The sequence below is a fragment of the Solanum pennellii genome, chromosome 12 (assembly GCF_001406875.1).
Source record: "Solanum pennellii chromosome 12, SPENNV200".
Taxonomy (NCBI): Eukaryota; Viridiplantae; Streptophyta; class Magnoliopsida; order Solanales; family Solanaceae; genus Solanum; species Solanum pennellii.
The window spans coordinates 32,739,171-32,756,517 of NC_028648.1; the positions used below are offsets into that span (position 1 = coordinate 32,739,171).

Below are 17,347 nucleotides of genomic sequence, written 5' to 3' on the forward strand. Positions count from 1 at the left end.
TTGTTCATTTACTTCTCTCATAGTTATGTAAAACCAAGAATATAGGGAAAAAAATTAAAGTGCATATCTTAACCTTTATGCACAAAATAGTTTTTCTTATTGAAAAGAAGACTGAAGGGGTGCAATGCTTCAATGTAATTGGGAAGAAAATAAAAATAATCTTACTCATCCAAGGAAAATTTACTACCAAAATTATACTAACACAAAGTAGTACCATTTCATCCCAAAACTCTTGTATCATTTGATAAGATAATTTTCTTTTTCTTCTTTTTCTTTCCAACAAAAAGAACACATAATATAAAAGTAATTTTCTTACCATAGAAAATACCATCAAGATAAATTTCTTAAGCTTGTTATCTCCTGTATTCAGATTAGCAAACTAGAAAAATATAAAAGATGAAAGAAAAACACAAAGAATTATCCGAGTCCACATAATTCATTGTGTGTCCTTAAAAAACTTAATCTCCTCAAGTACCCAAGGTTGCAGATTAATTCCTCCAAGATAAAATGAATTATCCATTAATGAAGTATCGGTATCTCAAACTTTAATAATTTCAGCGAACTCAAATGACAGCAACGAATCACACACAAACACAATCTATTAATTTTGTTTTCTAAGAAATGTATGCAAAAGAAGGAAAGAATTTAACGCTGAAAAATGAGAGACAACCTCTTTATTTATAGCCAACAAAGGGTAAAGGTCACAACTTTAGAAAATAAAACAACCTTCTAGAAAGGTCACAATACTTTAGAAAAGGCAGAACCTTTCAAAAGGTCACAACCTTTCATATAGGTCACAACCCTCCGTCAAAGTGAAAACCCTTCAGGAGAGTCACAATCTTTCATTTCCTGTTCACACCTTTAAAACCCAAAAAAATTACGCTTTTCGTTGTTTGCATGTTGGGAGTAATGAGAATGAGGTGAATGGTTAATTGTCTACTTGTTAAATCTTAACGAATAAAAAGGAATTGACATTGAAAAGACTATGTGATAAACATGATGTTGTGAAATGCCTTGTTGTACCCCTTATTGATTGATTTATGAAATGCTTGATAGCATGAAAGTTGACTTGAATTGTATGAATTGTTGTCTCTTCCATGTGGTGTTATATTGTTTGTGTGCATTGATTATTATGTGACTGTTACAATGCCTATGTGTTAGCCGACGACTGTAATGATACCGAGGTCTTTGTCAGTGACTATTATGATGTCGAGGTCTTTGCCGACGATTGTCGTGATGCTAAGGTCTTTGCAGGCGATTTTTATTAAGTCATTAGGAAATGATTTTGACTAGTGATTTAATATCAAGCCGATGAAAAATGATTTCGATTAATGATTTGATATAAAGCCGATGAGAAATGGTTATGGCTAGTGATATTGTCTCGATGAAAAATGGTTCCGACGAGAGATTATTATTGTGACCTAATGCATTTGATGTTTATGTGTGCCTTGCTTGTGATTGATGTACTTGTTGTGTGTGATTGAACTACTTGACTTTGAAATGACTTACTTGTAACATTTGGTTATTGATTAGTGACTATTGTCTGTGGATATTGGGCCTTGTGGACCGCATATTGTAGAATTGTGTATTAGGTTAAGTTGATTTATGTGCAGGTTATAGATTGAGGAGGTCCAGTTGAAGTGCAAGAGGTATTCGATTTCTAACTAGATGTTTAGTGTCTGTTTGGATTGACTTATTTTAGGTGTTTTTGAGCCAAAATAGCTTTTGAGCAGTTTTGAAGTGTTTGATTAAAGTTAAAAAGTGCTTATAAGCACTTATTTTAAAGTCAAAATAACAAAAAAAATAAAAACAAAAGTCATAAGTTAGAAATCCTAACTTATACTTTTGACTTATAAGTCATAAGCCAAAAGTCAATTCTAACTGGCCCTTATTTTATTTTGTTAGATAAATTCAACAACTATATGAGCAAAAAATATTCAAATATAATAATATACGATTTAATAGTACTCAAAAGCGAAAAAGGGAAAATAAGTGTCGATCACATTAATTAAGAAAGGAAAATACCAAATACTTATTTTTTAGGAAAGTACTAAATGGCTAGAAAAATATGGTCAGAATTTGGTCAGAATAGTAAAAAAGACTATTATAACATTTTCCTTCAAAATAAAATTAACTTTTTGATATTTTCAAAATAGTAGGAGCATTTATTATTTTGATAAGATGAATTTTTTGGTCCCATGCCTTATTCCTTCTTCAATTATTTTTTTAATTTGTCATTTCACTTCTCCTTCTTGATTATTTTTTTTTGCTCTTCTTATAACAAAATTAAAATATGGTGAAAATAATTAATTATATTTAAACACTTAAATTGGTTAAATTCATCCTATGAATGAAACAATAAAAGTATTTATTTTAGGTATCTATTGGAAATTCATCAATGTAAAATATTTAGAGCACAAAGAAAATCATAATTTCCTGGGAAAAAAATCATAATTTATTTTCTTTAATGTCAAATTTTCTATTTATATATAATTACTAGGTTTAATATTTTTTTGTAATATGACTCAGTTTCAAATACACTCTCTATATTTCAAATTTAAACATTTACACTTTATGTACTATAAGAAATATACACTTACACCTCTAACTAAGTTTATCTATAACTAATTATATTAAAATATAATTACTGAATAATAAACTAAAAAAAAGAATATTTTTGTGATGTTATTCTTACAAAATTAATTAGGGTCGATACTTATAAGTAATAAAAAATTTAAGATTTCTGTAATGATTTGACATTTGTCAGATATAAAGTGTTTTGAATTTTGCCTGATTTTATTGAAATTTTTTTTTAATTATACTTACAAAATTATTTAAATATGTATTTTAAATTTATTTAAACGCAAATTCATAAACTTATTAAGTTAGAACATATTAATAATAATAAATAAGTAATAGTTCACGTATTATCAAGTCAACATAATATAAGGGTGCAAAACTAACACACATTTGATATGATTGTTGTTTAAATAGGATTGACATTGATGAAATATATGATTTTTATAATAATGTGATATTTGCCATCTCTAAAGTGTTTCGAGTTTTGATTGTCGTTATTAATATAGTTTTAGATTATATGTTAAAATATTCAAATAAATAGTCTAAATTTATTTAAACATAACAATTTATAAAATTATATACTTAAACGTCATATTAATAACAAATATGAGTAATAATCTAAAAGTTATCAAATTGACGTAATATAGTGCGGATACAAGACTATAATTAACATTAACACCTTACTCTCAGGGATTCTCAACAATATGCAATATTAGTAAAATAAATATGGATTCTGAAATTTACTATTGAATGATAATGATTAATACGATTCGTCACTAATAAATTAACTGCTTATACATCGTGTGTGTTTTTCTTTTAGGAAAATAATAATATAATTTTGGGACTTAGATTATTTAAATAACTATTAATAATAATGCAATTTTTGTAGTGATGTCTTGAATTAAGAAAGTTATTTCTAATTATATAATTGTCTTAATATCAAGGTTGACTACTCTCTTTTTATATAATACTAACATTGATATATATATATATATATATATATATATATATATATATANAAATAAATAGTCTAAATTTATTTAAACATAACAATTTATAAAATTATATACTTAAACGTCATATTAATAACAAATATGAGTAATAATCTAAAAGTTATCAAATTGACGTAATATAGTGCGGATACAAGACTATAATTAACATTAACACCTTACTCTCAGGGATTCTCAACAATATGCAATATTAGTAAAATAAATATGGATTCTGAAATTTACTATTGAATGATAATGATTAATACGATTCGTCACTAATAAATTAACTGCTTATACATCGTGTGTGTTTTTCTTTTAGGAAAATAATAATATAATTTTGGGACTTAGATTATTTAAATAACTATTAATAATAATGCAATTTTTGTAGTGATGTCTTGAATTAAGAAAGTTATTTCTAATTATATAATTGTCTTAATATCAAGGTTGACTACTCTCTTTTTATATAATACTAACATTGATATATATATATATATATATATATATATATATATATACATTTCATTATTATACCACATTGTTTGTTTGATCTTCATAATAATAATATTATGCAAATTATGTTGGATTATTATTAGGAGAAAAATATTTGATATACTCCTTAATTTTGTGATGTAGAGATAACATATATACCGTAAAGAAAAGGTCACATATACATTCATTGTTATATGAGCAAATTAAATAACTCACATATCACTATTTACTAACGAAAGTTAAATTTTAGATTTTTAATTTATTTATTTTAGTTATTTAACCAAACGATATTCACGTAGAGAAAAATCAGATTTTATTTTTGAGTTTCTTAATTCAACAGTTAATTTGGGTCTTAATTATCTCCCTTATGAATATATTTGCTTATCATTATTTGAGTTTGTTGTTCATGTTTAATTTTTTGCTTTCATTATTTAGTGTAGAAAACATGAGAATTAAAAAGAAATAGTGAACGAAATAAAAATAATTTTTTAAAAAAAAATCAAACTAGAATCAATCTTTTTCTTTTTTGCGGTTATATTGAATTTTATTTTGTAGTTGTAAAAAAAGTTGATGCATCTATAATAAACTTTACAAGAAAATAAGTGAAAAATTAAATTAGATCATCAACATAGTATATCAAAATTAGTCATGGAATTAAAGAAGATAAAAAAATTAAAAAAAAAGATAAAAATTCATATATGAAGAGGATCAAATATATCTCGAAATATTTTGAGAAGGGTCAAATATACGTTTTATATTTTTATTTTGTTAAAAAAAATTTAATAAGTTTTTCACTTTCATCAGCGAAAAATGATCTTGACTCTTCAAACATACTTCAAAATATTACGAGAAGGGTCAAACATACCATGTATAATTTTTATTTTATTGAAAAAAATTTGAATCAATTATTGACTTCCTTCAGCTAAAAAAGATTTAGCTATATCAAAGTTATATGTATAACAATTGAAATAGATGTGAGCCACTTTCTTTTAATAAAAAATATATATATATATATATATCTAAATCACGAAGTTGAGAAATATAATTTTGTTATTGTTATTATTATTATTGCTATTATTTGTTATTGTTATTATTATTATTATTAGCAGTAGTAGTAGTATTATATAAATGACCAATAAAAATGACACTTTTGATTAATAATTTTACTTGTTAAGTTGTTTTATGAATTTTTAATTTGAATTGCGTGTGAGATAAATTTATTTTAAATTTAATATTATTAGTGTTTATCTTGTCATTTATATTTTAAATTTTATTTCTTAATTGTAAATTTCAAATTGATGTTCTTTAAAATTTATATTGGAAAGTAGAGAAAAGTAAAAAAATTATTAAGGCTATCATTTTGTAGTCTTTTTTAAAAGAAATTGAAATTAACATGAAATTATGAGAATCTGGGAACAAGTCTAATTCCCATGCATTGGGAAACTCTTTTATGTATTAAAAAATAATTAATAAATTTAAATTTAAATTTAAATAAAGGTAAAAATGTCAAAAAGTAAATATGTTTATAGTGTGAATGTATCATTCTGGCAATTATGACCAAAATTTTTTGGCGAGAAAATGATCAAAAGTCCCCTCAATCTATACCCGAAATCCCAACTACACACTCCAACTTCACGGGTGTCCCATTACTCACCTAAACTATATTTTTATCTATTTTCTACCCACCTAAGTGCTGACCTCAACACATAAACCAAATAAGTCAAGCTGCCTAATTCCACGCGCTGGGACCCACACCTATAAACTCCTGTTTCTTCTTTTTCTCCCATTTCTTGCTTTTTCCTCTCATTTCTCCCTAAACTGAAAGAAGAACAAAGGAAGCAAGAAAATTCCAAAAACTCTCTTTTCATCTCCTACTCCACTTTTGGTTATCATCAAACGATTTTGCATCTTCAAAAGTAAGAGCATTTACATCAGACGATTCTACATTATCAAGTGATATCACCAAAATCTTCTTTCCGGATTTAATTTCGACCAAGAAGTTTGCAAATTCAACAAAATTTCGTGTTTGCATCTCACTACAACGTTGAGCATCGGGTCTGATCCATCCATACAAAGCGTATTTAAGTTTTCATTTGCCATTTTTGATGAATTTTGAGAAAATTCAAACTTCTAATTAGAAACCTAAATAAGAAATTAGATCAGATTACAAACCCTAAATTCAAGATTTGAAGTACAAATGAACATTAACAATCAAACCCTACTTGATTTTGAGAGGAATTCGTGAATTTTTTACTAAAGAAACAAGGATTAATGGTGGGGGAAGAAGAAGTAATGGGTATTTAAAAGTGAGGAAGATGACTGTAGGAGAAGGGGGAATTTTTCGTCAAATTTTGCTTTAAACGCGCCTAGAGGCGGTGACAACACCTCTCATGACAGGTCAGCACTTAGGTGGGTAGAAAATAGATAAAAATATAGTTTAGGTGGGTAATGGGACACCCGTGAAGTTGAAGTGTGTAGTTGAAATTTCGGATATAGATTAACGGGGCTTTTGATCATTTTCTCTTTTTGGGCCAAAATTCTTTTTCCTATTTTTTGAAGTTCATTAATCCGACATAATAAATTAAACTCTGATGTAACAAATCTCAATTTTATTAAATAATTCAATTTTTGATGATTTAAATCCAGCCATAAACTCTAGTGGTTGAAGTCTGAACCCACTCCTACAACCTTTTAAATTGTAGGCAAAACGTGCAATCAGTCGAGAAATTTGAAAGCAATAAATGTATACACCTACAAGAGAATAATATCAATGTAACACATTTCAAATCCACCTTTTAAGAAGTAGAAAAAAAAAAAAAAATTCCTAACTTTTATGGGTTTGTAATAAAATATCTATTTAGTTGTCCTTTTATCATTACTGGCCTTTCAACCACTACTCATCCACTGAGATTTATGTATAGTGGCTACAAGTCAAATCCAAAAGTCTTTAGAATTATTATTATTGATCGTGCCTTCCAATTTCTAACCAATTTTGGTGCACGTAATTTAATCATACCTTAAAGTTAAAGAGAGCATGAGAAAATTCAAACACCTTCTGGAAAATCATTAAAGTATTTATTCTTGATATTATTTATTATATTCTTTGTAATGATACCATGACTTTTTAAAAAAAAATTAAATTATTTTATATGATTTGAGGTTCTTTTAAAAACTATTTTTATAATTCTAAAGTATACCAGTAAAATTGTGTGCACATTATTCTTTTCAAATTTTATTTATAAGAATTCACTGCGAGGTGTTAATAATAGTATTTAAAAAAATTATATTGTAATATTTTATATATATTAAATTATATGGCAACCACCTTATTCTTCAAGTTTGTAATTAGTTATGTTAATGATGTAATCGAAATTTATCTTTAGATAATCTTTAAAACGATAAATATAATGTTGCGACGTCAGCTTCAAATGAATTTAATATTTTTTCATGCGAAGCACATTGTTATATGCAAGAATTTCACCAAAAATTCAATAAAGAGTATAGATGAACTCATAATTTTAACAATAGGTTCAATGCTAAAAGATTTAAAGGTTAAACCTATAGAACTTAAATTATGAATTTCCCCAACACCATATCATTTCTTTTACACAATCAGTGCACAATGATAATTTCATAATATTACATATCGATTAACGTAAATTCAATAAATTTTACCTATGTACATGTCAAGAAATCAACTAAACTTGAATCTAAACTCATATTCCCATATTATTAATGGAAGCTCTTTTTTGTCAAACTCATATTCTCATATTATTAATGGAAACTCCTTTTTTTTTTTTTTTTAAAAAAAAAAAGAATGTTGTAGCAAAGGTTCACTTATTTTTCCCTTATCTATCTATCTATATATATATAGACATATATATATATATACATATATATATATATATATATATATATATATTTATTTATTTATTTATTTATTTTTATATTATATATAAGAATAAGAAGGGAGTAAAATCCAGAATTGCTGCTGCATGTTTGTTCTTGTCCTCTCTGTTTCATCTTTCCCAAAATGAATAAGTTGCTCTCCTCATTCATTTGTCTCCTTCTGTATAACTTCATCTCTCCATCTTATTCACTCCCTCTATGCACAGATTTGAGTAAGTTATTTTAATTTTCTTTTATATAATTAATGAGGGTAGTTCAATCTATATCAAGATGTCATTTCTATACAAAATTTTGTTTTCTTTTGCTAATTGTTCTTCTTCATTGTGTAGGAGCACCTGTTATTCCTAAAAAGTCTTTGGTTTTTTGTCCATATAATGGAAGAGTATGTTGTGACTCTTCCAAAGATGTCCAATTGCACAAGGCTTTTGAGGGTATGAAAATATCTGATACTTCATGTAGTTCTGCTGTCAAATCAATACTTTGCTCAGTAAGTTTTCTAATTTTCATAATTTTTTTTTTACCTCGGACTCTTCAAAAGTATTGTCGTGCACTTATGTTGGATCCTTCGAGAAAAATTCACTACGTTTAGAGGATCTCACATTCTTGAAGAGTTTGAGCTAAATAGCTCATATATGTTAGTGGAAATTGAAGTTGGTGCATTTAAAAAGTTCTCACCTTCAGTATTTTCTTGATGGGGTTAGCTAAATTTGCTTTTTTTGCCATATTCTTGAAGAAATATTATGAATCTTGAGAGTTGAATACTCAAATAAGAAATGGTTATAATATCTTATCAACAATCTTTGCTCTTCCTCGTGTCATTCTTAAACATGTTTATGGAAATTGAAGTTGGAATATTTTAAAAAAATTATTCATCTTTAGGCCAAGGTTGTATCGAAAACAACCTATCTATCCCACTAACGTAGGGGCAAGCTCTATGTACCCCTCACCCTCCCAAGACTCTACTCGTGAAACCATATTGAGTATATTGTTGTTGTGGTTAGCTTAATTTGTTCTTTTTTCTCAAATTCTTGAAGAAAGAAAATGAATCAACTGATGAAAAAAGTTTGTTCCTGTTCTTAAGGTTCTGCAGGATTTGGTGGTTAATTCCAAGTTTTTTTATTTTAATTATAAAACTAATTTAAAAGATTTCCCTTTTGTGTTTTCCAGACATGTGATCAGTTTGCAGCAGAGTTGTTTAAGGTAAAATCAGGGCCAAGACCAGTTCCTGTTCTTTGCAATTCAACTGTTGCATCAGCAAGCAGCTTTTGTTCATCTGTTTGGGATTCTTGCCAAAACATACCAATAACAAATTCTCCTTTTGCACCATCATTGCTAACCAAAGCAGGAGTAACCAAAAACGCAAACTCCTCCTTGTTAACAGACTTCTGGCAATCGAAAGCAGATTTCTGCGAAGCATTTGGAGGAAACTCTGATAAAGGTTCATTATGTTTCAATGGAGAACAAGTTTCACTAAAGAAAAACGAACCTTTACAGACTCCGAATGGAATGTGTTTTGAGAAGATTGCTGATGGAGCTTACCTCAACATGGTCCCTCATCCTGATGGATCGAACCGAGCATTCTTCTCCAATCAGGCTGGAAAAATTTGGTTAGCAACAATACCAGATCAAGATTCAGGAGAAAGCATGGGGCTTGATGAATCAAGTCCATTTGCTGATTTGACAGATGAGGTTTATTTAGATGCAAGATATGGAATGATGGGGATGGCTTTTCATCCAAACTTCGCAAAGAATGGCAGGTTTTTTGCATCATATAACTGTGACAAAGCTAAGTCCCCTAGCTGTGCTGGAAGATGTGCTTGTAATTCAGATGTTGGTTGTGATCCTTCTAAGATAAAACCAGAGGATAATAAGCAGCCATGCCAATACCATTCTGTTGTTTCAGAATTCAGTGCTAATGGGACTGCATCAAATCCATCACTGGTTGGTTTTTCACTCCATTGTGTTCTTAAAAAGCAGCTAGATAGATAGCCAACTATTAGATTTTATTTACTTTTTATCACTAACAAAGCTCATCATGTGTTGGTCTGATTCTTTTTTATGGGCTAAGCACACGATAACTCTTTTTGATTATGGCTAGCAGAGAGACTTTAAACCATGTCTTATAACCTTCTCTTATACCATGTTGAATTACGTTACCACCTCATCTGAAAACTTAAGCTGTTAGAACTTAATTCTGCTTTGGATTATAACTTTCTCCAATTCCAGTTCAAAGGTTTCATTGCAAGCACTATATGTTGTCTTGTTTGACTGAAATTTCATAGATTTTGTAGGCAGAGAAGGTGAAACCATCAGAAGTGAGGAGAATATTTACAATGGGGCTTCCATTCACAGCTAATCATGGAGGACAAATACTCTTTGGCCCTGAAGATGGATATCTCTACTTTATGATGGGAGATGGTGGAAGCAAGGGTGATTCTTTCAATTTTGCTCAAAATAAGAAGTCATTACTTGGAAAAATAATGAGGGTTGATATTGATAACATACCAAGTGAGCACTTTGATTTATTTGTTTTACAATAATTGACACAAACTAAAAGGCCAATTGCCTGCCTTGCACACTTTCTTGAGTTATGTCATGAGATACTAAGGTGATTCTTTCAATAGGTCAAAAAGAGATATCAGACCTTGGACATTGGGGTAACTATTCAGTTCCTCGAGATAATCCTTATTCACAAGATAAAGATTTGCAGCCAGAAATTTGGGCGCTTGGACTGAGAGATCCTTGGCGCTGTAGCTTTGATTCAGAAAGGCCTACATACTTCATCTGTGCGGATGTTGGACAGGTTCAATCACAATCTCTCTTATGTTAAGAGCTATAAAATAAAATGTTTTCAACAGACGTAACATGATGCTAAGTTTCTGATAATCATGCAGGATCAATATGAAGAAGTTGACATCATCACGAAAGGGGGAAACTATGGATGGAGCATGTATGAAGGTCCTTTACGCTTTAAAAATGCTTCAGCTGATGATTTTGTTGATCCCATCTTCCCAGTGTTAGGATACACCCATTCTGAAGTAAATAAAGAAGTTGGATCTGCAGCCATATCAGGTGGCTATGTTTATCGCTCCAAGACTGATCCCTGCATATATGGAAGGTAAATATGAACACACCCTAGCTTGTTGATATATGATTAGGAAACTACATTTAACATAATGATGGTTGCATTTTCAGTTACCTCTATGGAGATTTGTATGCTAAGAACTTCTGGGCAGCTCAAGAAAATCCGTATAACAGTGGGAACTTTACAGCAAGAAGCATTCGTTTCAGTTGTGCTCATGATTCACCTCTTAATTGCAGCTCAGTTCCGAATAGTCCATTGCCTGCTTTAGGTTACATATTCTCATTTGGACAGGATAACAGAAAGGATACATATATTTTAACAAGCACCGGTGTATACAGAGTGGTTCGTCCAAGTCGCTGTAAGTACACTTGCTCGATGGAGACAGCAAGGACTGCTGAGACACCACGTCCTTCTGCACCTTCAGATGGTCACATTGCTAAAGCAGATTTTTGCTCGGTCCTTCTTCTGTACTGTCTGCTGTTTTTTACTATCTTCATCCTGTAATTATTGCACTGTGATTATGCCATCAAATTCTTACCTAGCTTGCATGCTCCAATCCAAGCAGGGTTGTTTTAAAGGTGATCTGATCCATCTGTCGGCCTTCCACCTCATGCTATAAATCTAAGCAAAGCAAAGAAATCAAAAGTGTACTGAAATGCTAAATTGCAGCATGCGTTTAAAACTATACTCAGCTTTAGTTCCTTGAAGAAGCGGAAGTGAGTAAAAAATACACAAAGTAACAATTATAGTAAACTCGCTCATCTCAAAATATTATCTGATGACTTACAGAGTAAACAACTTGAACTAACTTGATAGCATCATAGGAGGGCGAGAAAGATAGAGCCCCACTTATTATATACCGATACGGATATTCCTTGTCATTTTAATCTTGATATAGTTCCAACAGGCCTATTCTTTGACAAGCAAGACAACTACGTTCTTGCCACTAGTTCCAAAATTAGCAACAAGATGACCAGCAACACAATGCAGAAAAAGTCAGACAACCATCACGCATTTCTGTTATCACGCTTGTCTACAAGGCATTTTTCTGTAACATTAAATACTTTATACATAATATCAGGATCTTGAACACGATAATATTACATAGAGATCGTTAGGGGCACATACCTGATGAGGAAGATATTATCACACAGAAAAGCGGAAGCGTTAGTTGTAAATTGGTTTCTACCTCCTTGCCCTGCCCTAACTTTATGTTATCACAACCCTTAGCGATGGAATTATCGTAGAGAATATGTGATTAACACTAATGGGTGGAGGGAGGACCAATTTATAGAGGTTATGATTTAATCTGGTACGTCCATCAAGTAACCAATGTACGGACGATATCTATTCTTTATTAAATACTGATTATAATATTACTTGGATTACAAGTAAACTTAGGCCATAAGTAAGAAATAATTAATAATAATAATAATAATAATTCTCACTTGGCCCAATAATCATATATCATTAATATTTAATAAACATTAGTTGCGCATGCAATAGATCTCTTCTATAATATCCATCATGCATACCACAATATAACAAACTACTAATGAGAGTTATGTCAGTTGTACATAAATTTTAAGCTACATACTTCCTTCCATATACTACTATTAGCTACTTATCATACTAGGTTCATAAGCTATAAAAACATATAACATTACAGTCCATAATACTGTCTCATAGAGACTCATCTTATAATTTCAAAAAACAATAATGTATATACCATTATGAGAAACAAGATATTTGTTAATGTATATCAGAAACACATAATTTAAGCTCAGATTGTAAAACATCATAAATGTATCAATCATAAGTACAACCAAGACCCATTTTTTTGAACATGTTCTTTAAATGTCTTTGGTTGTAAGCCTTTTGTTAACAGATCTGCAATCATGAGATCAGTTCTAATATTCTTAAGTAACACTCTTTGTTTTCGAATTTCTTCCAAGACAGTAAAGTACTTTAATTTCATATGTTTGGCACATTTGGAGTCGTTATCATTCTTAGAGAAGAATATTGTTGCAGCATTATCACAATAAATTTTCAGCGGCTTGGTAATGATGTCGATAACCCCAAGTCCTGAAATAAAGTTTCGCAGCCATAATGTATGAATTGTGGCTTCACAACGTGCCATAAACTTTCTCTGCAGTTTTACAGTGATCCATTCCAAGATTACTTTAACATCTTTCTAACATTCTGACCACAAAGATAATATATGGTCTTGTACAAGTTTGAACATACATCAAACTTTCAATAATAGAAATTTAAGAAATTGAGACCATTTCCTTTCGTTCTACATCATTCTTTGGGCATTGCATGAAATTAAGTTTGTCCCCTTTTTTGAATAGGAACTATTCCTGCTGAATAATTGTTCATATTAAATCTCTCTAGATTTCTTTCGATATATCCCTTTTGAGGCAGTCCCAGTAATCCTTGTGATCTATCATGGAATATTTCTATCCCTACTATCATGGAATGTATCACCCATATCTTTCTTTTCAAAGTTCATAGAGGGGAAATCATTTGTCTCACACAATTATGCCTAAATCATTAGCTTATAAGTAAAATGTCATCATCATACATGACTAAAAATATAAACTTACTCCCACTGATCTTTTGTTATATACACAGATCAACGATAATTTTCTTAAATCCAAAAGATGTTATGGTATTATTAAACTTTATATACCATTTTTTATGAGGCCTTGTTTGAATTCATATGTTGACTTCTTTAGTTTACACACTATTTGATCTTTTATTTTAATTTCGAAAACCCTTTGGCTAGTCCATATAAACATCCTCATTAGAGATCTATATTAAGAAAGACAGTTTTCACATTCATTCGGTGTAACTCTAAATCATAATGAGCTACCAAAGACAAAATAATTCTTAATGAGTCTTTCTTTGAGACCGGTGAAAAAGGTCTCTTTTTATAATCAATGCCTCCTTTTTTGAGCGTATCCCTTGGCAACAAGTCTGGCTTTATATTGTTCAATATTACCATTTGAATCGTGCTTGGTCTTGAAGACCCCTCTACACTCGATTGTTTTAGAAATTTCTGGTAATTGAACGAGATCCCAGACTTTGTTGTATTATATGGATTTTAACTCTTCATTCATAGCATCAATTCATTCATCAGACTCATTGTTTTCTCTGGCTTGTGAAAATGAAATAAATCTTTTATTAATTCCAATGTCAAAATCGGTCTCTTGCAATAAATCACATAATGACCAATTTTCTTAATGACATTGTTTGTGGTTCATTTGCACCAGATTCTTGTAAGTTAGTTCCTTCTTGAAGTGTTTCACCCAAATATTTTTCAACATTGTTAAAGTGTTCTTCAACAAGAGGAACAACATTTGTGATTGGTGCGGAAATAAGTACATTCATGGGCAATGAGATATGTACCCTTACCTCATTAGTTTCCACATTTTGTCGTTCAACACTTCCACTAACTTCACCATTCTCAATGAAATTTGCAATATGAACGTGGACATTATTTTGATTCGTTATACTTTTCATAATATTCAATCACCTCTATCTGACCTAATGATTTTCACTCTCTTATCTAATTGTCTTTCAACCTCTTTAACGTACACTTTGAGAGCGTTCACTGCTTGAGATTTCTTTCAACAAATAGATAAATTCACAATGTGAAAAATCATCGATATAGGTGATAAAATATTTATCTCCACCTAAAGCTAGAACATCAAAGGGTCCACAAATATCAGTGTGTATAATTTTCAAGAAGCTAAGTGTTCATTGTGACACCTTTCTTGATATGCTTGGTTTGCTTTCCTTTAATGCATCCAAACATATATCAAGATTGATAAAATTTATATTCGGAAGAATTTCATTATTTACTAACCTTTTTAATCTTTCTTTGGATACATGACCCAAATATTTATGCCACAAATTATCATAACTTTCATTTAGTGAACTACGTCTAATCATTATGGAGTTTCAATCTATATAAATCATCAATTAGAACACCATAAATATAAAAATATTATTTTTATATAAATTGAAACATCCATGTCCAAACTTAAAAATCAAATCCAGAAACATCAAGTCTTGAAAGGGAAATCAAAATTCTAGAAACTGAAGGAACATAAAGAGTCTAATAGATCAAGGTGATGTCTTATCTCCAAGATCAAACGATAAGTCCTTATGTCTTCAATTTTAGCCTTCATGCGATTTCCCATGAACAAGAAATATGTATTTTTTTATTTGGATTCGTAGTGAATCCCGACAACATAGTGGATACATGAGTAGTTGCACGAGAATTAATCCACCAAGTATTATTAGGAACTTCAACTAAATTTGATTTGAAATATACAAAGGCACTAAATGTACCTTTCTTTTCAAATCAAGCTTTATGTTTCAAGCAATTTTTCTGATAGTGGACTTCCTTTTTATAGAAACGACACTCATCAGCCTTGAGTTCCTTATGAGCATCCTGTGGAGCTTTAGCAGGTGCTTTATTTTTCTTAAACTTGTTGACCTTCACTTTAAGTCCTTTACCAACTTCTTGACCCATGAGATTAATGGAATGACCTCTTTGTTTGTTAAGTCTTGACTCCTCTTGAGTAAATATACTGGACAATTCACTAACATCCCTCTTATCCTTAATAGTGTTATAATTAATTTGGAATGGTCCATACTCAAGAGACAATGAGCTCAGAATAGACTGAAATAAGAAGGTGTCATCCACTATCATCCCCAAGGTTCGAGGTCTTGCTGCAATGTAAGTCATCTCAATGATACGATTTTACATATTACACGACCCATCAAACTTCACGATCATCCATTCAGTCATTAGTGTACCAGCGAGAGACTTATTAGCAGAACATAAACGTTCTTCCACAAACTTCAGGTATTCCCTAACACTTTCTGTTTGTAGAATAGTAATTTTAATGTTGTTAGCAACCGTCATTTGCATGAACATATGGCTCAATCTGTTAGAGCGCTCCCATAATTTATGAAAAGACTTTTCATCATGACTGCTCTTATCAGTAATGACAGTGGGTTTGTCCAAGTCAATCCATTACACTTAAGTGGAACTGGACTTGTTTATGTCATTCAGAGAAGTTCAATCCATTGAACACAGTAACAGACGAAGCATGCGAATGAAGAGAAATAACTGCAAAATAGATATACATGTGTTGGCTTTTATTTGCCCTGATTTCTTACCATAAATAGGTTTTCCTTTTAGGAAAAGGTTTTGGATTGACTAATCCTTTTTCTGGTAGGAAAAGGTTTAGGAATCTATAAATAGAGGCATGTTCCTTCTAACTTAATCAACATTCACAATGTAGTCTTAAGGGCTTTGAGAGTTTTGGTTAGGGGGAGAATTTATGGGCAAGTTTGATACGTTATCACTTGTGTGAACCTCCCATGTATTCTAAGTGAATTTGGTTGAGGTTGTTTCTCTCTGTATTTTGTACTCTCATATTTATAGTGGATTGCTCATCTCCTTTGTGGACGTAGGTCGATTGATCGAACCACGTTAAATCTTTGTGTCTTTTGGTATATTTGTCGTTGTCTTCTTACTCGTGGTCTTTTGAGGTTTGCTTTGCTAGCTTCCGCGTTACACCTGCTTATTTTCGGTCCTAACAACATGCTCACAAATCAAAAAATGATGTGAATTCAGTAAAGCGAAAAGAATATATCGTAATTCTCCTTTGGGTAGATACTACGACACATTATCATAATTTAAATGTCATTTTATCTTTTATAGGTAATTGAATAGTTTTAATCAAACATATTCGACATCTTTGGATATACAATATATATTTGACTAAAAATATTAATTTACCTCATAATTTTCACTATTTTTAGAATGATAGATTCACCTTTGGGTAAAACTTTTTTAAGTCCTAGTAATAATGAAAGTCAATATATCTATTTATTTTTTAATATAGACATTTGATTAACCTTCATAGACAAGTGACAATTTTATGAGTGCATATTTTTCTTAACCATATTAGTTTGACCACTTTGGTGACTAACAAACTATATGAATATAAATGCATACATAATCTCATAAAATTTTGTGCATGTGAATAATTTTAAACATTTTAGTTTCGCCACTTTGGTGACTAACAAACTATAGATTCATAATACATGCATCAAGTGATCATATACATGATATGTGTAGACGTTAATTTTCTCTAGTTTGACCACTTTGGTGACTAACAAACTATATAAATATACAAAACACACATAATATCATAAAATTTTGTGCATGTGAATAATTTTAAACATTTTAATTTGACCACTTTGGTGA

General features: G+C 30.2%; 1 protein-coding gene across 1 annotated transcript; it reads left to right on the forward strand.

Annotated features, from left to right (window-relative positions):
* The first annotated feature begins 8,015 nt into the window (after window positions 1-8,015).
* Window positions 8,016-11,643, forward strand: LOC107005427 (HIPL1 protein-like). Its single transcript, XM_015204021.2, has 7 exons — window positions 8,016-8,179; window positions 8,297-8,454; window positions 9,135-9,908; window positions 10,259-10,475; window positions 10,592-10,770; window positions 10,862-11,085; window positions 11,163-11,643. The coding sequence occupies exons 1-7, from the start codon at window positions 8,092-8,094 to the stop codon at window positions 11,554-11,556; spliced, it is 2,034 nt and encodes a 677-aa protein (XP_015059507.1). The 5' UTR covers window positions 8,016-8,091; the 3' UTR covers window positions 11,557-11,643.
* Window positions 11,644-17,347: the final 5,704 nt, after the last annotated feature.